We start from the raw sequence: 25,443 nt of genomic DNA on the forward strand, positions 1-25,443 counted from the left end.
AGTGAAAACAGTGACTAGCCACGATTATCGTTAGTTTATCGTTCGTTTATTCGCGCCCTTTTGCAGATATTACATATGTTTGTTGATTGTAAATATGAAACATATATGAAATACAGCTTGAAATACTGGATATGTTTACAAGTGTTGGGTTAGATTACCCCCCATTTTAAGTGTGCGAATAAAGTATTGAATATGCTTTGAGTATGCGTGTGTCTGCGTGCGTGCGTGTGTTTTTTACTGTATTAGATTGGTGTATTTTTATATCGTGCTTTCAATGTGAAAGTTTTCTACATTGGACCAGGCCTGGATCTTGGGTTATATTCATAGAGTTTTGATAGTGTGCGTCGACAGGCCCGTCCAATGGAAAATTTTCATCGAGGCGTTCCGTTTTGAATCATATTTTTCCAATCTCTCATTTGAGTTCGGCGATGTGCATCGGTTCGCCTGGAAAACTATGCTTAAATGCAGCGAGTTCTTAATTGTACATCATATTTGTTCCTTCTTCTCCATCATTATTTCTAGCTTACGCTGCTTCAGTGTGGATATATAGTCAATAGGCTCAGCATCCTCCATATGCTGGACAATGTAGTTTTCAAACGTCTCGATTAACAATTCACTCGTTTCAAAAATATCTTTTGAAGCTTGTGTCATCACTATTCAACAGTCACTGTTTACGTCACAGTCACGGTTTACTCACACTAACGATACACCAACGTGCTCGTGAGTTGTGCGTGCATGAGTTTGTGTTCACGGGAAATTTGCTTCCACTGGAATTTAAAGCTTGTCTGCACTAGATCTTCTAAAAGGAAGAAAGTTCGTTTGTGGTGTAAATCTCCGTTCCCTGCCCTTGTCTTCTTATGTTTTGATCATCCATTTTTTGAAATACTGAAAAGGCAAAATGTCGGTTAGGAAACTCAATCCCGAAAATCGCAAAGCGTGTGGAAAAGCTGTGATTCGAAAGATTAGCCGTTGAGTTTATATTGAAAAAATTTAATTAAACCTTTTACATTTAGCTAGAAAAGGCTCAATTTCTATCAATATTATTTTGTATTTGAATTTCATTTCGATGTTATGCATAAAATTCATTAAAAATACAAGCAAGTGTACGCAATTCATAAAATTAATCAACAATCTACACGAAGGCTTAGCCCTCGTTAACTAAGTTATCTACAAAGCAAATGGCAGAAGCATCTCAATATAAGGTATTTACTTTACGGATCCACCAGAACTGGATTTTAGTTGGAGGCCGTGATGACCACCGGTGTTGGTGAGGGTTGTGCCACGACCGGGGTTATGGTTACGGCAGGTGGAGCGCTATTGTTGAGCTCAGAAACGCCGGAGGAGGATATGTCAGCCGCCACCTTGAGTCCATTGGGGATTGCACCCAAGCTTTGACGAGAGTTGCGCTTACGGTGCATACGCGGCTTGTTTGGCGAGGGAGTCTTGGTAGTGGAGTCGGGCACCGAGGAAACGCTGCACGACTTGTCACCTCCTGCTCCAAACTCGGTACTCTCCGATGGGGAGCTGGGTGACCTAGCGTTCTTCACCGAATGGCGGCCGCCGCGTCGATTGCGGCGACGATTGTTATTGTTATTATTATTGCCGTTACCATTGACAGCCGGCTTCACCGTGGTCTTCTTGGGATCGAAATAGCTGTCCAGAAGCTCGAGCAGCTCCGTCTTGTCCTTGATCTTTAGCCGGCCAATAGACTGCAGGGCCATGTCCAGGCCCTCGGTCTGCTTTTCTGCCCAGATGGCGCTTAGCTTGTTCAAATCGAAGCCATTCTCGGCCAGCACAATGCGGAACTTCACGGCACGCACACGATGGTACAGAGTGGTCTTGAAGTAGTTCAGGAACACCGGACGGAAGGTGTTTTGACGCTCCAAATTCTCGTTCTGGATATCCAGCTCCAGGATATCGGATACCACCAACTTGGCAAACGGACGTATGGCATTAAACAAATTCTCCAATGCCTCCGAGCTTTTCGGTTCCGGCTTGCAGTTCGAGTTGCTCAGCTGAAGGGCAACATCAAAGGCCAATTTGGCACGAACACTGGCATTGCCCTCAAACAGTTGCCGCTTACCCTGAACGGCGTTCTTGACAGATTGCTTATCGTCACCGTTGGTCACGGTGCTGTCCCTGGGGGATATCGATACCGAATCAGACACTATACTAGATCCTGATCCCAAAACAGATCCAGATCCAGATCCAGATGTGGACGCAGAGCAAGCCGCGTCTTCCTCCTTGGTCGTGGATAAGATCTTGGAAAGCTTGCGCAGACTGCAGTTCTTGAGGTTGGCATCGCCAATGGAAGCCTTGGCCAGATTGATGCTGTTTGCAAACGACTTCACTGATGCGGTAAAGCGCTCCAACAGGCCGTACTTCTTCAACGACTCCAGGATCATGTAGGGAATGAACTTGCGCTGTTCATGACAGATAAGCACAATCCCGTCCGAGCTGGGACCCGCCTTGGTCTTCAGTTGCTCAAGCCAGTTGAGGAAGTCCTTGAGGGCAGCGATCTCAGACTTGGATTTAATGATCTGAGAGGATATTGTATGTGGAAATGCGGATGTTTGAGTACTTGACTGCCACATTAAATGGACTGGACTGCACTGGACTCACCTTATAAGTCTGCATCGACTTCAGCATACGATAAAAGCCAATCGAAATAACACGAACTTGATGGCGCTGGCGAGCAGCTGGATTCAGATTCATATATGGCATGATGTACTGCTCGAAGTGGTCGGTGGGTGTGTAAGCGGCCAGCTGGACAATCTGTGGGTTTAACGCAAGTGGGGTTAGGACCGAACGACGAACGATCGCACGGCAGTCAGGTGGTATGCCCGATTTACCTCATCCATTAGACGCCGTCCAGTGGTGTCGATGTCCACGCCCACCAGGATATAATTGCCGGCCGGCAGCTCCTCCTTAACGCCCACGGACGACGAGGATTGATCGGCGAAGGCAATGGCCACTCCGGCATCAATGTCATCAGCAACCATTTTCTTATATGAACTGGGGAAAGGAATCTAGAAAATTCGGAAAACCAAATTAGCTGACTTTCTGGAATTTTTTTTTTGTTATTTTAAGGAACCGATTTTCTTAGCAAAACGCGAACCGCTTTCACTAGATTTTCGATATGAAGTGACGGGCTATGTATTTTTAAGAGTCTATTAAACCCTAAGCTACTACTAACGGTTTTTTTCCAGAGGCGCCATCTTTTAGACAGACGTTTGTATATGTATGTATGTATGTTCACTTTCACCACACTTCAGCACTTTTCTTTTGCGCTCACCTCTGTTGAACACATTTATCGTGTTGGTTTCGATGGGCTCTTTCGCTTTTTACGAACTTTTTCCTTTATTTTTCAAAAGGTTAAAGCGAAATTTGCTTCTGTTCGACGAGCTTTCACAAATAAGAAACAATTCGTACGACTAACTAAAACGTAATGAATAATTTTCTGATGCACCCGACGGCCTAGGAAAATTGCGCGAATTTGACATATGCAAAGCCTGCTAATCGAGGGTTTTGACTTAAGTACGATGGGTTAGGCAGCTGCAACTCGGCCACATCTTGCCACAACGCCCACTGTGCAGATGAAAATTTTTTGCACAATACTTTTTCCGCTGCTATAATGAAATATCGTCTTTCAGCTTGCTAATATATTTTTTCCAATAATTAGCCGGCAAAATTGGTGGGCAAACAACAAATATTTGGACAAAAGCGCAGACAAGAACTGATAAGGGGATCAGGGCTGACGAATTTCAAATGTTTGCCCCAGAGATGACAGGCCATCGATATCACTATCGATAGATATATCGAAGACGACTTAGCACTTCTACCTACTCTGCAGCCCTGGTCGGCACACAAACAATAATCAGCTGATGCCATCGCTTATTTCCAACAATTTGCACCGCGGAAGTGAAGAATTACCAAGAAAATAGATCGCCTGCTGACCAAATTATGCTGCTGTAATCACCCACGCACGGGCAAGCACACAACGGTTAAGATAAAACCAGGCGAGATAATACCACGCACAGGTGCCACAACATGCTGTCCTACATAAAGCGCAAGCTCTCCGAATCCGACAGCGGCGTCAGTTCGGTCGCAACCGTGACGTCGCCGTGCGGCGGCGATAGTGGGAGTGCTGGCGGAACGGGCGGCAGTGAAAGCGGTACGGGCAGCAGCAGCGCCAGTATCAGCGGACGCAGCCAGAACGCCGACGAGTTAGTGCGCAAAACGAGCCAGATGTCGATGGATGATGAGGCCATTGCCTTCGGGGAGGACGCACTGCTCCATGAACTGGGCTACAAGAATCAGACGGAGCTGCAGGAAACCATCTACGGTTCGATATACAATGGGACTTTTTTACTTTCGCCTAGTTATGTAATTTCTTTTGTCGTTACACAGATCTGTTGCGCGGCATTCGCGATCCCGAGAAGCCGTGCACTTTGGAGGACCTCAACGTTGTCTACGAGGATGGAATCTTTGTGATGCCACCCACGCGCTCCAATGTCTCAGTTGTACGTTACTCAATATCTTTATAAGCCATAAGCTTGAGCCCTAATCATTTCATCATAAGTTTAATCTGCGCGTGTGTTTATTTGCTTTCATCACAATTTCTGCTTGAGTATTTTAAAGGCTTAACGATTTAGTTTCAAACTGCCTTTGAAATTGATCTTATAGCTTAAAGTACTTGTGTTAAAAGAAAAAACTCCACATGTCTTAAATCTCTTGTGTAGTAAACAGTTTAAATGCATTGTATTTTTCTTTTGATTCTTTCAGGTGCGCATCGAGTTTAACCCCACAGTGCCACATTGCTCGTTGGCCACGCTGATTGGACTCTGTATACGCGTGAAAGTAGAACGTGGACTTCCGCACAACATAAAACTAGACATATACATCAAGAAGGGAGCCCATCAAACAGAGGAAGAGAGTAAGTTGGACAAGCCAGATACTATTATCATATGTGTTCTAATTAAAAATGTTCTCGTTTCCGCAGTTAACAAGCAAATCAATGACAAGGAGCGCATCGCTGCGGCCATGGAGAACCCCAATCTGCGGGATTTGGTCGAGAACTGCATTAAGGATGAGGAGTAGCTCTCTTTGCCATATATTTTGTACATAGGGAATACTTTGAGGAATGTCTAGGATTAAGTGTACCATTAAGTTGCATCAGGGAGTGTGTGCTTAGCATTAAAGCCCTTAAAATCTGTTAATCGCCGGGGCGTTGTGATTCCACCGGAATATCGATTGCTCAACGTCCTATCTATTTTCCCGCCTATGTTTACTGATAAGGTCCCCGGGCCCAACAACTCTCATTGTTTACATTGTGCCGAAGCGATATGGCCGTCTGACACTCGGCCAAAGAAAACCGTGTGCACATCGGTGTCATGGCGGGTGAATGAATCTGAATCGTAATCGTATCGATGGGCCGGCCATGTTGGGCATCAGCCAGCCAGCGTGCACGTCACGTCACCCGGATTTATCAGCTCCAGAAGAGTAGAAAATGTTTGGGGCGTAACGCAGGGCAATCACCTGGCTGTTGGCGCTGTTAAGTTGAGTGCATGACACACATTCGACTCAACTCGACTCGGCTAATTTCTTTGCAACTCTCCGGTTTCAGTGAGCACTTTGTTGCCATGACTGTCGCTGTTTCTGCTCCAATTTGCATTTCCGGGGTTTTCCATTTGTTAAATTGCACTGCACTTCCGCTCGTTCCGTTCCCCCCACCAAAGTGGCGAGCCATAAATATTAAGCAATATCAATTAGTTGCTTGCCATCGCGCTCAAAATGCTTTAAACTAATTTCCAAAGACTTAGGCAAAAAACATCCCCACCAGCAATTAAAACCATCTGGCGCTGCGAACTTTTTGCCATGACACCGCTGGCCAATATTCACGGAATGGTGGAAGCTGCTGCAGACCAGACCCTTCGTGTCCCTTAGGCGTGCCGCGTGCTTCAGAAGGAGAGGGGAAAATAATAAAAATGAATGCGCAGACAAAAGCATATTGCGAATATTACGCTAATTGGCGACTGCAATCAAAACGGACCTCGGCCTGGACACGTCGGCCGAAGGTATAGGAGAGGCAGCCACTAGGCAAATGACTCTTTCCATCATCCCAGCAGCCGTGTCGCCAGCCTGACCATGACCGAAGCCATCGGAGAGCGGCCCCCCATCTCAACCACGCGGGTTTCAGGTGAGCAGTAATTGGAGGCAGACTGGTCTGCTCCTTGTTTTGTGTTGTGTATGGAAGGATCAAAGGATATCCGTTTAAAATAAACACTTTAAAACCACTTACTTAATACATAATAGTTGATAATCATAATTCTTTGTATAGATGATGAGTAGAACCCATTTGATATGGCCTAGCGGAGTGACACCTTTAATAACCACAAGGTGCACGTGAGCAGAAGCTTGGGACACAGTCATAATGACTCAGTTGACACTCCGGCAATGGCCCAGGAAGGAGTCATGGGAGATGATGGCCTGGACTGCGACAGAATTTTATGTGCGAAAAATGCATAATTTATTCTGTTAATGCATATGCATTTAAGCCGAGCCAACAACTGCAGCAATTCCCCAGGATTTGCTGACCGGCAATTGTCATTTGTGCAGCGGTCAAAGTGACCCATTTAAGCCCGTCCTGCAGTGCCCGCCCAGTGCCACGCCCCTGCTACCGCCAGCCCGGGTCGAGTACATAAGTAGGCAAATGCAATGAGTCCGGCTCCAAGTCACAGTGGCCCGAAGACGAGGGGCACAGATTGCGGCCACCGAGATTTCCTTCCGATACGCAATGCTGTTAAATTGTATGCCATTATTATGATTGCCATCGTGACGGCGGGCATCCGGGACGGAGTGCACAGGATGAGGATGCCGGAGCCACGACCGGCTGTGGAGTTGCATTCACACATTGTTCGCCCGATCCGGGTCTCCGCATATGCCATGTATTTCATTATGGGTCCCACATACGCATTTCATGCCCCCCGGCTCCTTGGATTGCAGCCACTGCAGCGTGTGCGGCTATGCCGACTCCTACGTCCAGATTGGATTTCACAATCGGAGTCAGAAGAAATGAATTAAGACTCGTTTAAGCCATGGTGCAGGTTTAGAGGAAGTTAATGGTTCACTTTTGCGGAAGGATGTATGATTAAAACTAGGGAAATACCACTAAAAACTCTTTTGGAAGCGAAAAAGCGGAGCTTTAAACCCAATATAATGAGTACTTTGTAGTCGATTCCCTTGGAATTACAGTTCCTGTTTTTATTTTTCAGGTGGCTTACTGCTCGCGTTGTTAAAACCAATTGTTGTAATTGTTCGGGCCATGGCAGTTGCGCCGCAGCTCCTTAAAACCGGAAGTAACACTAAATGGCGAAAAACCGCCCACGGGCCTATGGGGCGTATGCGCATTATGCAAAGTCCTGGTCAGCGGTGAATGCCTTGCCACAGCCAGAATCTGACGTAAATGTCTGCACTAGCAGGGGGAGGGAGGAGTAGGGAACTTGGCCATTCAGCAACTGACAACTTACGCAGCAGAAGCAGAGATGCGGGGATGATGGCGGCATGACTCCAGCTTTCGGCCATCCGGATACCGGGTGAGCAACGTCTGAGCCGGAGTAGGAGCGGTGCAGGAGGGGATTTTGTTGTTTGCACTGCTATTAATTTCTGCTGCACTCCACTCGCCATTTATTTTGGACGCACAATGTGCCAGCCAGCTATGAGTTGTCTCTGCGCTGCCTCCTGAGTAAGGTTTGATTAACCCACTGAGTCTAAGTGTAAGAACATGTAAAGAAAATTAAGAACTTGTAAATTATTTTATAAAATGTAAGTAGCCAGATTAATAATTAATAGTAAGTGTGGCTTAAAAAAAAATTTCGATTTTATTTGAAAGTTTTAATCTTACTCATATTGCATTAACCTACTTCTTAGAAACTAAACTCTTTTCGAAATTATTTTTGAAATTATGAAAGTATATAAACCCTGAATAAATGTTGGCGCTAATTCGACTCCTGTTGGTCTTTAGTGGGTTAATGGACGCGGGCCGGAAGGGCCATCGAGGATGAAGCGCCTGCCAAGCGGAAGTGGTCGCGTGCGTTGCATCCTGTCGGCAATTATGCTGCAGCAGCGGCAGCAACAATTACAGTTACAGCTGTTGCAACCCCCCACCCCCGCCACCAAACCCCCCGCGCCCACGAAGCCAATACCCCTTGTTCGCCCGCTTGTAAGCCATTTTAATTGCTTGTCTCTTTTTAATTTTCAGCTCTTTTGTTATACTTCCCCACCCTTTGGCCCCACATCCCCACCTGGTATGCATTTATCCCCATTCCAGACTATATATGTATGTAGGTATTAAAGCCTTTGTCTGAGTCCTTTCTTGGCCTCAAGTTGACATTTTTGTTGGCCGTACTCTGCTGACTTCTGGCCAAGAGGTCGCCGCTCTTTGGCTCGTAGCAGCCAAAGGGCCTTTTGCTGTTGACCATTTGCCATTTGTCGGAGCTAACGAACTAATGTTAAATGCACGGCAAGTGCCATTTGAGCTTCCGCCAGCTCATTGGCCTGAAGACGCCTGCAACAGCAATTAACAAAGGTGCACCTGCTCCACCTCCTGCTCCTCCTTCTCTCTCCTTGCAGCGGACAATGGTTCTGGAGCCGGATTCGGAATGGTGTCCGATGGCAGCTAAAACGTGTGTAATCAGAGCATAATTGTCTAAAATAGCTCCACATTTGCTGGCTGCCATGGAATGGAGCGTTTGTTTGTCCTGCTCGAATCACCCATCGAAAATCGATTAGGTTCTCAGGCGAAATGGAGCTCAAATCGTTTCGTATAATTACACATTCAAGGGTTTGTTATAGAGAAACTGTCATTTAATTTTTGAATCTTCAAGATGCAAACAGGTGTATATATAGAGAATTTCGCACATTTAAATATTTCTTTTGCTTAATATAAGCTTCAATTAATATCATACAATTTAAGCTTGAATTTGAAATGCTCGCCATTAAGTTAGCAATGTAATTAAAACATAAATGAAGCAAGTAAATAGTTTAATTACGTTTTTACTCCGGTTACCCAACTAATAAAAGGCTTTATGGTTTCCTACAATTTCATTGTGGTTTTATATAACAAACTATACAAAGCACAATCCATTTTTTAGTTCAAACAAATTAAAGCTTGTAACGAAAATATTTAACATGCTTTATTTTGGCCAAAAATATTTATGTTATTTATTTATATTTCTCCATTGGGTATATTTAAATTTTCGAAACGCAATATGTGAGTAATTGGAGTTTGAAAACTTTTGAACTGATTTCCATTCCCATTGGTACACTATTGCACACATCCGATGTGATGGCAAATTGTTTAATCTAAATTCATAACGTGACACAAACACAGTGAGCACAAAACAACAGAGCACAGATTTGGCTGACATTTTGCCTAAATAATTGATTTCGACCCCCCGAAAAGCAGAAAGAATTGCAGCCATGGACGATGGAAGCTGCTCGCTAAGTGCCGTGGCAAATAAAATGATTTAAATATTCAAAACAGCACTCGCAGCAGCCCCCCAAACCCCCTCCCCAACTACCCCATTCAACATGCAACAATTTTTTGTACGCATCGTAAAAAAACAAAACGGCAGAGCGAAAAAGTTTAAATTTCTTTTACGGCCCAAAACCGACTCTAATCCACTTTGGCCCACAATTTTCGGCCGACCGCAGGCGAAAAATAAATGAAATCATGAAATAATAAACTAAATTAGGTGCGAATTGTGTTTTGGCCAGTCTGACCTGTATTGCCCCCATTTATATATGTATGTAAGTATATTTCTTACATTATTCACATGCCACTAAAACAATTTTGCAGCGAAAGATGTGCAAAAAAAACCAAGAACTTTAAGTCAATAAAAGTGTCAAAAACATGCAAGTGCTGCTGGCGTACAGTTGTTATTCCTGTAATTATAATAAAATAATTAAATAATTTAATGCCAGCCTGGGCGACTGCAAGTGTAACAAGTTCTTTTTCAGTCAAATCGAAAACAACAACGAAACTAGGCTACTCCTGCTGCAATTGACTCCTGGATTCCATGGCTCCGCCCACTTTTCATTTTTTGTGGGCTGGCTAGTGAGGTTTGAAAATTATTATTGTGGCATTTGTATGCCAACCTCAGGCTCGTATATAACTTTCAGTATGTTGTTCTGCTCACACACACAAACTTTTATAATAATTTGCGCAACAAATTTGAAATTGTAATGCCGACTCATTAGAAAGTTTTTCATTCGAATTTGTTGCCTTTGCGGCGGCTGCCTTTCCTTCCTTTTTTGTCCTTTATTTTTTTTTGGTTTGCTGTCCTGTTGTTTTTCCATATTATTTTTGTATAATTTTTTACTCTAACACACTCTATAAAATTGGTTACACCATGCAAAAGGCAAAGGACGAAAGGACCGAATCTGTGCCAGGATGCGCTACAATCAGCCGGCAAATCAGTTGCGTATCTTCAATCTTTCACTGACTAAACTCTGAAATGCTTTCAAATAAATATTTCTTTTTCATATTAATCCCAATAATGTTTAGGTTAGAGTTTAGATTATTTTAATAAAATAAAAAAATATACAACCCGACTTAGAACTACTGGAAAAATAAAAAAATAAAATAAAATATAGTAACTAAATTCTATTACTCTTATGCCATATATGTATATACGTTTGTATAAACTTTTTAATATTTTTGCCGTGCATTGCCAGTATGGCAAAGTCCCAAAAAACAAAGCATTGTTTCCTCCGCCTGGGGATTAGTGTCAAGTTATGCCTATGCAACTTTTCGATATTTGGGTAAATGCATATTGGCTTTGGCCTTGAAAACGTGCATCTGGTTCTGCATTTGTTATGCAGATTGAATCCGACATGCTTTCAGAATGGCCAACTATTTTCCTGGCATTCGAGTCGTTTTCTAAATGAAAGGATGGCTATTCGCTTTTGGCGATTGACAGCAGTCAGTAGTCAGTTCGTTTTCTAGTTAATAAAATTCTAATTAGTTGAAACTGCATCTCCGATGGCGAGGATGCCGCATTTGCACACCTGTTTGTAACATATGTATGTACGCAAATATGGGTGTGTGATTTTAATTACGTAGAGGCTCATTAGCATTTTTCATAGTTGTTTACTTGTTTGTTTTCGTGGCTGCCGGCGAGACAAACTTCCTCTGGTGCTATGTGAAATCCTACTCATTGCATTGACATTGCACAAATGCAGCAGAAAACGAGGAGGAATGGCAGTCGCGACTATCAGATACCCAGTGTATTTGTATTTACTATTCAATCTGTTTTTTAGCCAACCAAGGCTATAAATTCGAAGATATATCAGTTTTCTGCATTAAATGGTAATAATGATACATAATAAGTTTACAATGGTAAAATCCTGTTCTTAAATTGGGAATCGCATTTACTTAGCCCTTTGCTTGATCAGTCCATTTATGGCCAATTAAACTCCTCGAATGCCATCATTTCGAGCTCATCGCTGCGGAATATGAATGTTTGTGCAAGTTGGCTACAGACGTGCGAGTACCGTGCACCATTGCCATCAGCGGAAAAGTTCAAATAAACAAAATGTTATTGCAACAAGGAGCAATGCGCAATGCAGTGGCGCTGTGGAAAAGGGGTCGAGAGGGGGTCGAGAGGGGCTCAAAGTACTCTTACAGTTGGCATACAAAATTAGCAACTTTTTTCCAGCTGCGCCAGTTGCTGCGCAAAGACGAGGTGGAAGATGGGGCAAGGGCATAGTTTTAATATGAATTTGCATGTAAGATTAACGATGGCAGCAGCGCAGGATTCTCGAGGGAATCTCCCAGCTCCTTGGCTACATCCTCCATCCATGCAGCAGCAGCTCGTCCTGTGTGTTTTTGTTCCTGGGCTAATTGAGTTCTTGAACTTGGCGGCTGTTGTTGCCATGCTGGCTGTTGTTTACGCCATTACAGACCCACTTATTATGAAATTGAGTTGCTCGAAATGGCAGCCGCACATGCGACAGCCCATGAATAATGCAATTATTGTTGCAGGTGCCGGCATGTTGCACCAGCAGCAGCATATAGCAACACTTGCTTAATTAACTATTAATGTGGGCGTGTGCACCTGTGTTGCCCGAGCCCAGATCTTTGACAAATGGTCATGTCACGCGTCTCAGCCTGCAATCTCTGGCCAGCTCCAGTATCCTTCGCCGCAGCTATGAAAAGCCATGGGAAAGCCATGAGAAATGGCAATTCATTTACGCGACGCTGCATTTCCCACGCTGCTAAACGGAAAATGCAAAATGAACGGCTGCCAGGCGTCCGGAGTTTCTGGTTGGGATTGCAGGCACCAAGGCACAAAAAATAAAAAAAAAATAGGAACCCAGCATGTACGTGAGGCAACATCAGCTCTAACAAGTGACAACACCCAACTCATTGCGCCAGGACCTCCGAAAAGGAGAGGAAATGCCTGGAAAATTGCATTTTGAGTGCAAATATTAATTTCAGCTGCCGCAACATACAAAGGCTGAGGCAACATCAGCAGCAGCAATGCAACATGGCCATCAGCAACATTACACTGAGAACATAATGTTTTACTATATGAAAAAAGAATACACATAAATAAATTTCAGCTCATTTAATTTCAAATTTATTTTAATTTTTTGATTAAATTGTATAGGTTATCAATTAAATTCAAATGGTAATCTACTTGATCGTGAATTTTCCATGTGCAGCTGGAAAAACTGTAGCACCATCAGCAGTTTTGGGCAGGAGCTGGTGGCTCCTTCAAAGCAATGTCCGTGCAGCAGCTCCATCTCCATCTCCGTCTCCTGGTATTTGTGTTATGTAATTTTGAAAGCGTGGCCAACATTTGCTAAAACGCATTCCGCAATGACAAATGCATTGCATATCCTGCAGCGAGCACTGCATCCTTCTTCCTCGCACGGCACTTAGCTTAATGGAGCAGAGCTGCTCGGACATGTGGCACTGTGAGGCGGCGAGTGTGGCGCACCCATTTTTTTTTTTGTTCGCATTTCCTCCGGGTGCGGCACGCATCTCCAGCTTAAACGAATTAAAATGAAAGGCGGCAGCAGCATAAGTCACATGCAAAAGTTTGACCAAATGTGTCGGCATCTGGAGAAGAGGGCTCCTTGAAGTGTGGAAACGGAAGGAGTGAATCCATAGCGAAAAATGGCTCAAGGACAGCTGGCTCAGTTGGCCAGATATGTGACCCACTTGCGCCACATATTTAATGGCTAAACTAGTCCTTAGACAAATGCCGACTTCGATTTCGCGCCAGATTCAAGGAATCGTTGAATTCGGTGGGTCTCACATAGTTTAATAGTTTATATGAAATAAAAAATTATGGTTAAGCTTAATAAAGCAATGTATTGTGTTTACTCATTGTTATTAACATTAATTAAATGTACTTGTGGTTCCTATTCGAAATGACATTTCAATCATATCCAAAATCAGACCACAATCCTTGACAAAAGATGTTGTTAATGGTATTGACTAGGATTTGAATATCCTTGACTACAACTGTGGCGAGTTATCTACCATCTAGATTTCATTAGTTGAACTCTTACGTTGAACACCCTCCCCGTCCATTTAGGAAAGGACCTGCACACATTTGGTCCAACTGGCGCGTCATCTTGGCTGGGATTCAATTAAAGACGACTTAAACCACACGCACCCGCAGAGGCAACCACTTGGCGTCCCTTTCGGTGGAGCTGGCCGGGCGTGTTGCAAATTGCATGTTGGTTTTGCGCTGCAACAGATTTGCGCGGCACAACACACACACACATATTCGCTTGCAGCGAGGTAAATGTTGCGCATACGCAACGTATGCCAGATGTTGCACCAAAAGTTTGGGATTGCCGCCAAAGGGGAGCGGTGGCTGTTGCGAACTACTCGTTAGACGTTGACACAAAATGTTATTTCACTTCAATTAAATGCGAGGCAAGTGCGCGGTTTGGCGTCTAAGCCATTATGCGAACTTTGTGTCGGTGTATATGCACCTAAATGCGCTTGTGCATTGTCAGTCAATTTGGCAAGTGCCAGAACCGCGAAACTTTCTTAACGCATTTGCAGCTTGTTGCCACTGTATACAAATACTCTTGTTGTCTGCAGCTGCAGACGAGCTTGTACTCGGGCTGTTCTATCTGATGCCGCCACCCGCTTACGTAATTACGCAAGAGCCGGAAAGTTTTCGCGCAGCATGCGCTTTCAATTTCCGCATTCCGGAATTGTTTGCCAAAATCAAATTCAAATTACAAAACGATTTTCGCTTCTGCTGCTGGCACTCGGCTCTGTTTCTATTTGCGGGCCCAATGCCACACCTGACTTCCCTATTGATTTCGATGCAGACATCCGGCGGATGTGTTAATCTCAGATTTTCCCATCTCACTTGCCCTGAGTTCGGCGCTCAAAAATTATACCTAAACGACGGCTCGACGGGATTTTAAAGCCGCGCCTGCAGCGGCGACAAAATGCGGTCTCCTCGTCGGATTGCCATCGAATTAGCCTCGCCGACTTGTCGCTTTGTCGACTCTGATCGCATTTTGTGCGAAACACGCATGACAAACTGCAGCGCCAGTTGGCATCCTCTGGGGATGCACTTCGAGAAATTAGAGTGCAGAAAAATATGAACTTAATTAACAAAATTAGCTGGACATTGAGCTAAATATTGCAATATATTCTTATTCAAACTCATTTAAGTTAACTAACTTATTAATTTGCAAGACCAATTAACTTATACCCCGTTTTTTTACGTGCATTTGGCTGGTAATGCCGCGATTTGCGCGCCTATATGCGATATAGATAGTATTTGGTAGCAGCCATTCTGACATCTGGCCAATTACTCGGCATTTTTGGGGCGAAGGCTTTGTTTGGTTCATGGTCCGGGTTAAGCGGGTTTGATTCGGTTTTGGCCGCCACTAAGCCAACTGATTTCCATGGTCCGCCTGTGTGGAGCTCATATGCGTTTGGCTTGCAAGGAAACCAATTGGCAAATCAAAATATGGGCATTTAAATTAAAGCGAAGCATTTAATAAAAGCTGTATTGATTGCTGATTGAAGCTATAAGTTTTCGCACTATCACAGAAACTTGTGAGTGTCATATTCGTCTAATGAATGAATGAATACATATTTCTAAGACAAAAAATTATATACATTTGTATGCAATGCATCTGAAAGTGAATCTGCACTTGTGCTGCTTTCCAAGGAAAATGGCACAAAGTGCCGCAATTAGAGTATAAAGTTGGAGGTAATGTGCTCCGAGGAACTTGTTAAAGGCTTGCTTTTAAATTGCTTGACAAAATGTCTTGGCTGGCCAAAAGTGGCCTTAACCCCTGACCTTTTCATAGCATTTTTTCGCCAAGCAGCGCAAAATGCTCATAATTCGCTTGTTCCTTTGCACTTGAATTAGACGTGCATATGTGTATGTATGTGTGTGTTATTTTCGAGCCATGTCCTTGCAGCTGCGAGGCTCGAAAAGTCGTTTGCTTGGACTGTGCAAACAAAATGAGCGAGCAGCGGCGACTAGTGGATGGATGCATTAATGGATGGAAAAATGTCCCACCTGGACCGGCAGCTCCTCCTGCGCTCTATCTCCTCGGCACGTGTGAGTGGGCCAGGTGCTCTTGACATTGCCCCGAGTGAAAGGAGGAGGCTTCAGTGTTTACGCTGCCACATGGCGAATGCTTCAGCCTGGAGAGTTCTCCTTCTCGAGCTCGCCGTCTTTGATTGCGTGCTCGTCTCGCTGGGATCATGTATATAGCATATACATATAGTGGAAGACTCGTCTTGGGCTCGTTAAGTGTCGCCTCCTTATGGCATTTCATGCTATTTTAAATGCATTTGAATAAATAAACACTCGCACACGCTCGTAAAATGTTTATAACGTGGGCAAATGTTTGTGTCTGGCCTCATTAGGAAGGGAAGCCGCCCAGCGGTGGGCGGGGCACAATGCGAATGATGCAGCAACTACAGTTCGCACTTAATGCATTTTTAATTTAAAGCTCCGACACCGTAACGCACATCCCCGAGACGTTACAATTGCATCGGAATTGCTTTAATTGAGTGGATTTGCATGCAAAATTCGAGAGGCAAACACAAACCGATGGCAAGTGTCCCCAAAGGCAATTCAATGTGGCCCCGAAGTGATTTCACCTCAAGTTGTGGCCAAACTCTTTTAACGGGTTTGGAAGAGTGCGCTTTAATTGATTACCCATCAATTATGCACATTTCGCGGCGTACGTGTCGTATGCGTGATATTTTTATTGGTCTTTGATTAACCGCCTGCTGCACACATTTGGCGGCAAATCTGTTCAATTGTCTGAATCCCACTCCAACCGAAAAGAAGATAGTACATTTGCATACAAATCCTTTGCGCCATTCCTCTGATGCAACTGTCAAATGCTGAGCAAACAACATGGCCAAGATTCATGTATCTCAACTTCAGCTTGACACTTTAAGTGGAAGTTATGCAAATAAATAAATGCGGATTGACAGAGAGATAAATGTAATAAATATATACGGATAGAATGACACATGACAGCTCAGATGGAGTGTGGGCAAACAGACAAAGGCAATTAAAGAGTGTTCAAACACACACACACACACTACTAAAGCTATTGACAAAACGCCTTGAGATACGCGAACGATTCCCTTTATAAAGTCAACGTGTGTGTGTGTGCCAGCCCGCTGGGCCGCATAATTATAATGAATCCTTTTGTCAGCCAACTTAACCCCAATTTGTGCCAGCTCACACTATCCATTATCCTTGGCTGTAAACACATTTTGCGTTTGCCATTTATGCCATTGTATTCCACATGCAGGTGCGAAAACGGCTAGGAGTGGCTCATACAAAAAAAAAAAAAAAAAGTCGGCGTCAACTACGTCTGCTAATTAAGCTCCGAAATGCACAAATTCAGAATGCCGAGTAGCCGGGGTGAAAAACTCAACTATTTCTGCATTGTTGCTGCGACTTTTGTGCATAAAACCGAAGCAGATGCTGCCCGAGCCTCAGATTCATCCACATCTCCATCTCCATACTCGTTCTAGGTTTTTTTCTATTTTTTTTTTTAATTTTTTTTTGCAGCTGATGCGGGCTGCTCGCGAGTTGTGAAAGCTTCAGCCCTGACCACATTTTAATTGGGCTAAGCACACGCCATGTGCTGCATGTGTGACGTGCTATTAGTGAAACTTTTAAATGAGTTAGTTAAGTAAAGCGGGTTACGTTAATATGAGTTTTTGGCTCGGACATTACAAAAGCTTGTCAGCCCGGCCAGCTCGGCTGGGGCTCTCACATTCTATAGTACATTCTGCCATTCTTTGGGCTGCAACAATATGCATGGGGCGGCATCCTGGCCGTGTGGCAGAAAGGAACTTGCAGCATGTAGCTGCGTTGTGGGATTATGCACACCTCGAAGTTGTATGGCTTCTCGTAAAACCGAGCGAAGTTGCTATGCAGCTTACACATCTCGGCCAATGAAATTGTTTTTCTCAAGCCTTTCTCACTGTCTCATTTTAGTAAATTTAATGGTACTTAAACCAATTAAAACGTAGGAGGATTTCAATCATCACATTGCATTAATGTCAATTTACGATTTCCTCCAAATTTGTCACCAAAAATCGTTTTCTAATTATGCTAATGTCTAGTATTTTTTTTACACAATTTTTTCTTTGCGAAATGCACGAATACAATGCCAAATGTTCAGTGGCAGAGCAAACTCGATGTTTTATTGGGGAAATTACTCTGGCAATTATATGTCCAAAGTGGGTGCAATCAATTTTCAATTAGTCGCATGCAATAATTCCGCCAACATTTCTTGAAAGGCAAAAACGCTCCGGATTGCCGTTGGTAATTATTGGAAATTATATGGTGCTCCGAGCATTTGTGTATAAATGCGCATGTATTTATGCGGCAAGGATCGCAGTCATGCCAATCGAAAATACTTGAATACGGCAAAGGAATGCGCCGGATGGAGGGCGAAAAAATATTATTCAATTACACACCATATCCAGGACAATGGTTACGACGAGCATAAATGGCAGCCGCCTGCCCATAAATACACAAAGTCTCCCTTTTCAGCCAGCCGCCAATGTGCTGGCCATAAATCGAGGTAATAACATTCGAGAATACTCATAATAGTTTCGTTACCCAGGCGAGCATGTTTCAACTATGATTCTCGAAATGAAATCAATGCATAATCCCGTCGAACCAAATGAAACAGATACAGATAGCAGAGCGGAAATGGCCAGAAAACTTCGTTGGATTGAGAAGCATAATCGATACGAGCCGTATGCCTCACCCAATTAGCTTGGCTGACTCCCCAAAGAGACTTTCACCTGGACTTGGAACGGCAGTGATAAAACAGCCGACGCCCTCTGCAGGAAATTTACATAAAATTCAAATAAAATAAAACGACAAACGTAATAATCATTAGTCGGCTCTCCTGGGTGCAGTCCACACAGGACTCTAGGCACTGGACATTGGACACTGGACACAAGATGCCTGCATCTGGGCGTTTTGAAGGAGGAGAAGATGCTGACTTATTTATGGAGTTTCCATGTTAACGAGCCACTCGCAGTAAATTAATTTAGGCCCTGATAAATATTACCAATGGGTCGACCATAAATTCGAGACACTTTAAGATATCTAAAGGTCCCCAACAGTTGGACCAGCATTTTATGTGTTTATAGATATAGTATATATATGAGAAATATCCAAAGTTCCTTTGAGCTGTATCACTTAGAATCCAATCCATTCCTGCAGTGCAATCTTCTGCTGCTCGATTTGCTCGCCCATCTTCTGGGTCATGGCGAACTGGATGAGGATGAGCAGGTAATTGACCAGAATCGATGTAAACTGTTGAAATACAAGTAATTAAGTTTATGTATTAACATATGCTGCATGTTACCCACCAAACCAATAACTTTGCGGCTGAGCACAACATCTAGGCCACTGGTGAAATGAATCTTGGCCTGAATCCTCCACGACATTAGGGATTCGACCAACGGTCGCAGCGAGGACTTTTGGGGGAACCAATCATCCAACTTTTCGACGAGGCGCAGGCATCTCCTTGCCTCGTAAATGGTGCGATCGCAATAGAACGGGGCTATCAGGAGCTTGTACAGCGGTGGGATCATGACCAGGGCCACATAGCCGAGCATTCGATAGCCAGTGCCGTTCTCCTCCTCATTCTGCTGGCCAATGCCCACGGACTGGCCAAACAGGATGTACAATTCACTCGTGCTCATGGCCAGATCATGCGCCATGGCTGCCCACAGACTGAGGGCGTAGACTCGGTTGATCTCCTGGACGAGATAGTGCAGCTCCTGGATCATGGACACCACCTGGCGTATGCGCAACTCCTGTACGTGCAGCTGCGGAAATCGCCAGTTGAGGAATTCCGGCTTGAGCAGTTGCTGCAGCAACCGGAAACGGATGCCCAGCATCTCGGCCAGGGTCATGTGCACATAGCCCGTGAAGTGGGGTCCTCCGGTGACTATCGTATAGCACAGGGCGAAAAGCAGGAAGAGAGCTCGATGACCACTGGCCACTTGGACGGCGGCACTGTTGATGGCCATCAGGTAAATAATGGTCACTATTCCCAGCATCACTATATTCTTTCTCAGCATTTTTCTATAGTTCAGATTAGCTCCGAAGTCGCTCATCAGCCTGGCATCCAAGGCAGCCAATCTCTGATAGATTCCCAAGTGCCGGCGTGCAAATACTTGCAAGGATATCACAGTGACCAGAAAGACCAAGGTGGACATTACCAGTTCCAAGGCTGATATGCTCAGCACTAGATTGTCTGCCTTTGCCAGGCGTTCCTTTACATCTTCGGCTGCCAAAAGGACACTCAGGGACACAAAGAGACAGCATAACGCCGCAATGGCCACCGACATGGAATAGATTCTGCTTGCCCGACTGATCCTAAAGTTCGATCCACGTATGCCGAAACCATTGCAGCCCATAAGGAACTGCAGGATGCAAATGAATCCGGCACAATCGAAAACCGTTTCCGGTTCGCGGAAGAAGTACAACACGGCCATCGCATTCAGTTTTTGGAGTAGAACTAATGACTATTCCATGCGGAAGAGCTCCAGATACTATCCACAAGATAAAGTACTTCCAAAAATCCAAGCAGCACAATCACAATCCAAAGGGCTCAAAAGTACACTTGAAATAAAGTTGGCAAGTATCATAATTAATCGTAATAATAAAAGAGGCCCTTACCAACAAAGATATTAAGACATATAATTTTATTGGGCATTAATCAATTTTAACAATCAAATATAAAACGTTTAATGTCGAATTTCCTAACTTTCTATACCCTACATACAAATATTTAGTATTTGTTATTTTCATAAGTGAATTGAAGCCATTAAAGCAATATAGTAATTAACTTGATTACTTTTGTGATAGCTTGCGACAAGTGCTATTCCAATTTACAAATAAATTTGACCTGTTTTTCGTTAGACGCGGTAAACAAAATAAACGTGTAAATAGGAGGCCATTTGAAATATTAGTAGTCCGTCGAGTTTCTAACCATTTAGTGCAGCAGGAGTTCTCTCAATTAGTTACCACATTAGTTACCACTTAACAGGGAAATGCATTTCTAACATTTCAATTGAGCAATAAATGTTTCAATTGATTTCAGCTTGTGGCCAGTTGGTAGTTTTATAAATATATTAAAATGATGTGAACTGCTGGAACACGAGTAATTTAATTTCAGCAACATGCGAGAAAGGAGTGGAAAAGCTGTCAGAATTAATGCCATAATCCAGGGGATTATGGCCAAGCTGGCAAAAGTTGTTAATGCCCGGTGACAGAGCTCAACCCTTCGAACTGGGCCAGTTCGTTGATGTACAGGTATATGGAATGATTTACAGCTCTCGCAGGATGGTGAAATTAACCGAGATGTGGGCCAGAAGATGGAGCCGGGCATTTTGTTGCCTTTAATTAATAAAACTTGATTAACGAAAATTTTATGATTGTCCAAACGGTAGCAGGTGGCAATCAATCATCGCCTTCGCACCGCTGGCTCACTCTCGCCTCTCTTAATTATTTTGCATTAAATATTTATGAAATCGCCGAAAGAAAGTCGCACCAAGGGACAAGAAGTGTAAAATTAATTAGGCAGTGGTCGGATGGAAAAACGTCAAATGGTTGCAAATGACAACCAAACGGCATGAAGGCAGTTAATAAATTGTTTGCTGCACATTTGTGGTTCAGCGCACAGGGACACAAACATATCTACATAAATACATAAATGAATTCGACACAGAATTATTTATGCGCAACTGTTGATTTTCTGGCTGATTAACCTCTGGGCGGCTTAACTAGGAAATAAATCGTATAAATGAAATGCACCATCAAGAGCCAAATGAGGTTTAAATACTCTGCGTTGAATGCGATACACTACACACTATATCCAATAGTCGGTGAGTTCTTGCCTTACTGGTTAGAGTATTTCGCAGTAATTAGTTCTGTTTTTTTTTTCCATTTATATTTATTATTTATGGCCTTTCGGCTCAGTGCATCGCCAGTAACATATGCAGCCACATTTGCATTAAGAACAGCAATTACCAAATCCAATCGCATCCAATTGAATTAAATTGACTCGGCTCCAGGGGCTGTGGTCCAGTAACTTTTGGGCTTGCCCCTTTTCCACTTTTCCGACCATTTGTCCTTGTCAGGATGCGAGGTCCTTGGCACTCCCACACACACTCGAGCGTCCTGACAGCTGGTTGACTGACTGATGGAGCGACTGATTGACTCACCGAAATGTCCAAAAGCAAAACAACACCGAGTCACAAAAAGGCAAATCAAATCTCCGCCCATATGGATTCAATTAACGCTAATTTAAAATGCCAACATATCTGGAGAGGCTTTCCGCCGAAGGGAAAAATAAATAGAAAATTCCCAGTCAGTTTTCCACATGACCCCCGTCAAAATTTCGACTTTGACACTCCAAAAGGGCAAAAAATCGACAACAAAAACAGAAAGGACAACCTTTCCTTTGATTGAGGGCAATAAATGAGTCAAATCAAATTTAGATCCTAGGATGTGTTAAAAATGTATGCGATGAGGTGTTGCCAAAAAATTCTGTTGTGCCCAACAGGAGTTAAATATTTTTTGGTCGCTTTGTATAGATACAGAATTTTCATACCTCTTTTAAATTTATTTTGATATTCCTTTTGAGAACTAGCTCATTTGGAAGTTTTGCAACATTTTGCATGCTGTAATTATTGGTCGAATTTAATTTCCCAGACGATCGCTAAGTTTCCTATCAGTTTAAAAGGTGGCTTGGCCAGTTGGCATGAGGACGTGGCGATTTGTAGGCACTTGCTCGACTGAGTGGGTCCTAATGCCGCTCACAATTAAATTAAATAACACCATAATTAATTACTGGCCACGCACACACTTACGCTCACGCTCAAAGGACTTGATTTGCTGGCCAAGAAGGTGCTAATGTCCTGGCCCATTCATTGTGGACTGGCTGGTGTGATGGTGTGCGTGAGTGAAATAAAGAATGATTTATGGCGGTAAGCTAACTAACGTTCTGCACCACGCATGTTCTTGTTCTCACAATTAGACGCTGGAAAAGTGGGCGGGGTCGGTCCAGTCCTTGCCCCTTTTTCGAGAAGCGGCCATAAATCGCATCGTAAATAAAGCAGCAGCAGCACAATGGAGCCATCAACTTTTGATGCAACTTATAACCGTATTTGGCCATAACGGCGCCAATGGGCCTGCATTGATTGGATATATCGAGCATCCTTAAGCGGCGGCCCATCGTCAACCAGCGCTCGAATGTCCGCCCATCAAGGAGCAGTGATAACGGGCCAGTTCCTGGTCGTCCTTGGACCATCTTCGTCCTTTCGGCACAACGACGTTTAATGTTAACGAGCGAATGGCCGTGGAATAAGTGCACTCCTTTCCCGACGCCTTTATAAATTGTGTTATGCATAAAGTTTATGCGAACATAATACGCTGTAATATAAGTATATGTATATACATAATATATATATTTATAGTCAAGGGTTATCAACGCGGCTGCTTTATCTCGCGCAGCTGCTGAAATACGCGCCTCTTCCTTTCGCCCGCAATCTGTGGCACATCTTCAGCAATTTGAACCAGGCCTTGGACTTAGTCAGAATGACTAAAAAAACTACACAGATAAAAAGAATTATTATATATTATATTTAATATAAGAAGAACTAAATCTTGATTAATTAAAGATTTTTTAGATTTTGCAGCTCTATTAAAAACAAATAAATCGTGTTGCAACATAGAACTCTTTAGCATAATACTGGATATCCATGCACTTACATCTAGAAAAAAAAACATGAATTACTTATTTAAACAATTATGAACTTATCCGCATTATAATATTAATTGGAAGCTTTGTATAAAAATTATGTAATTATTTGAAATTAGAAACCCGCCACATGCAACGCGGGTACGAAATGGTTGGAGAAATCTCTTGGATGGCGCTCCGTTCCCGAGGAGATGCCTTCGGGGCAGGCAATCCGATTATGTTGCACGTTCCAGGGCGACCGGGTGGAACTTTCCTTGCCACATGACGACTTCGCAGCCGGAGCCCGACGTGCGTCAGATCTGATTAATGAGCTGCAAATGATGTTATGCGCAACGCCCGCTCTGCCAGGGCGTAAATCAGGAATAATCGGGCGTGCCCCAAGGCGTGGATTCTGTGTGGCACTGCCACTATGCCACTATACCACTATGTACTATATAGGGTGTGTGGCGGGTCTCAAAACGATGCTAATGATGGTGGTGATGCGGCATTGTTCGCGTGCGCAGACAGCTTGACATTCATCGCTTGCATTTCACTTGTTGCCCCGGCAACAGCTGCTCGGTGGAGAGTGAAAGGGGCAGCTCCATTATGCTCGTATCTTCGGTACCTAAACTCCCCTTGGTCTGGTCTCCAAAGGGAGCAAGCCACAAACTTGCCCGACAATTGGCAGATGTCAGCTTTAAGCCATTTTAAAAAGCAAATGTCTGACAAAGCTGCAACTAAAACTTTTTATGCCCCACTTTGCCCGGCCATTCACAACTTGTACGTGGCAAATAAAAGTGCACCCGGGGACCGGCTGCGTATCGCTTGCCAAATGGGATAGACAACACTCCACTTCCTGCCCGCATCCCAAATCCGAAATGCGAATCTGGCTTGGCCTGGAAACAGATTTAAGTATGCAGTTGTAAGCCATAAAATCAGCTTAATACTTCCGTTGAGCCACCAAATCTGAATTTATTGCCGACACAAGAAAAAGAACGCAAAATGGTAGTTTAGCGGATGAAGTCGATTCGTTGGATACCTTATCTATATTATAAATTATAAAAGTAATTTAAGGCAGATAATATTTGAATAATAATACCTATTAGGTAAGAAGTTATACATCCAATGCCGCCATTTCGAATTTAGTTATTACTAACAAATCTTATAAATAGGGTATTTTAAATGCCCCTAGAATCTTTATCGAGGGAAAAGGGGTTTAAATAAAAAGTCTGTGTTCTAATGAGAAAACATGTCATCCACTGGGTTACATAAGGTATCTTTTCTAGGTTTCTCTGGTAGGGAGCACCTTGTGACACGGTTCGATTAGCAGGTCAGATGGTCACGAGAATCTCTGTTGTTGTTTCACCTTTGCAGAGCCATCAAGTGTGCTTTCTTTGCCAAGTTTCCATATTCATATTCATATCAACCAAAGTGAAAGTGCTTGATTAGCAGAAAAAAATAAAGAAATCAGCCAGCTGATGGGTGAATCGAGGCACAGGGCATGTGGGTACATCTGGAATGACTGATTGCCATGCTGCTTGTCAGTGATTAGTGTTTATGCAAATGAGTTCTAAAGACCAGGCATAAATATAAATAAATGCTGAGGTCGGACCAACTCAAGTTACCTGGAGCAAGATGAGCAGCCGGCACAAGTGGACGCGGTTGCTCCTAATATGTGAGATTATACTTTTGAATCACACAGCAAGTCCCTTGGGTATTATTGATTAACTATCCAAACATAGTCCATTACCTAATGAGTTTTTATTCAGCCAAACAGGTGACATTGCGACCTTTGGAATCAGCAGAGATTCGGGCATTGGAGCACTCGATTTCCAAGGGACGATCGGTAGCCAGTGGCTTGGCTGCCATCACTGGGTTCGCCCTGGGCCTGGGAAAAGCACTCACTGGAGTCTTCATCTATGATGTCATCACTGCCAATATCACCGAATCAGAGGATACTGTTCAACCTGTTCAACCAAACACGGGTTCTATAAGGGAAGTCTGTTTTGGCACTGAAAGCTCTAATTCGGATATAACCTGCCTAGTTTACTATACAAATAACTGAAACTAAAGAAATTAAAATGATTTTGGATAATCTATAATGGTCTGAACTTTATCTAACTTCTGTTCGCAAAC

The 25,443-nt window shown here is 43.5% G+C and overlaps 3 protein-coding genes across 3 annotated transcripts; 1 reads left to right on the forward strand and 2 right to left on the reverse strand.

The window, feature by feature from the left end:
* Positions 1 to 24: 24 nt before the first annotated feature.
* Positions 25 to 3,700, reverse strand: LOC117137630 (maternal protein exuperantia). The gene is made up of 5 exons (XM_033299162.1): positions 3,296 to 3,700; positions 2,853 to 3,029; positions 2,623 to 2,775; positions 1,211 to 2,540; positions 25 to 885 (listed from the first exon to the last, which is right to left on the reverse strand). Exons 1-4 carry the CDS (start codon positions 3,308 to 3,310, stop codon positions 1,236 to 1,238), a joined length of 1,650 nt encoding a protein of 549 aa, XP_033155053.1. The 5' UTR covers positions 3,311 to 3,700; the 3' UTR covers positions 25 to 885; positions 1,211 to 1,235.
* Positions 3,701 to 3,853: 153 nt separating this feature from the next.
* On the forward strand, positions 3,854 to 5,219 carry LOC117137632 (MIP18 family protein galla-1). The gene is made up of 4 exons (XM_033299164.1): positions 3,854 to 4,345; positions 4,411 to 4,523; positions 4,786 to 4,936; positions 5,003 to 5,219. Exons 1-4 carry the CDS (start codon positions 4,051 to 4,053, stop codon positions 5,098 to 5,100), a joined length of 657 nt encoding a protein of 218 aa, XP_033155055.1. The 5' UTR covers positions 3,854 to 4,050; the 3' UTR covers positions 5,101 to 5,219.
* Positions 5,220 to 18,752: 13,533 nt separating this feature from the next.
* On the reverse strand, positions 18,753 to 20,059 carry LOC117138393 (putative gustatory receptor 57a). The gene is made up of 2 exons (XM_033300465.1): positions 18,926 to 20,059; positions 18,753 to 18,869 (listed from the first exon to the last, which is right to left on the reverse strand). The coding sequence occupies exons 1-2, from the start codon at positions 20,057 to 20,059 to the stop codon at positions 18,753 to 18,755; spliced, it is 1,251 nt and encodes a 416-aa protein (XP_033156356.1).
* Positions 20,060 to 25,443: the final 5,384 nt, after the last annotated feature.

Source organism: Drosophila mauritiana, chromosome 2R (genome assembly GCF_004382145.1).
Source record: "Drosophila mauritiana strain mau12 chromosome 2R, ASM438214v1, whole genome shotgun sequence".
NCBI lineage: Eukaryota > Metazoa > Arthropoda > Insecta > Diptera > Drosophilidae > Drosophila > Drosophila mauritiana.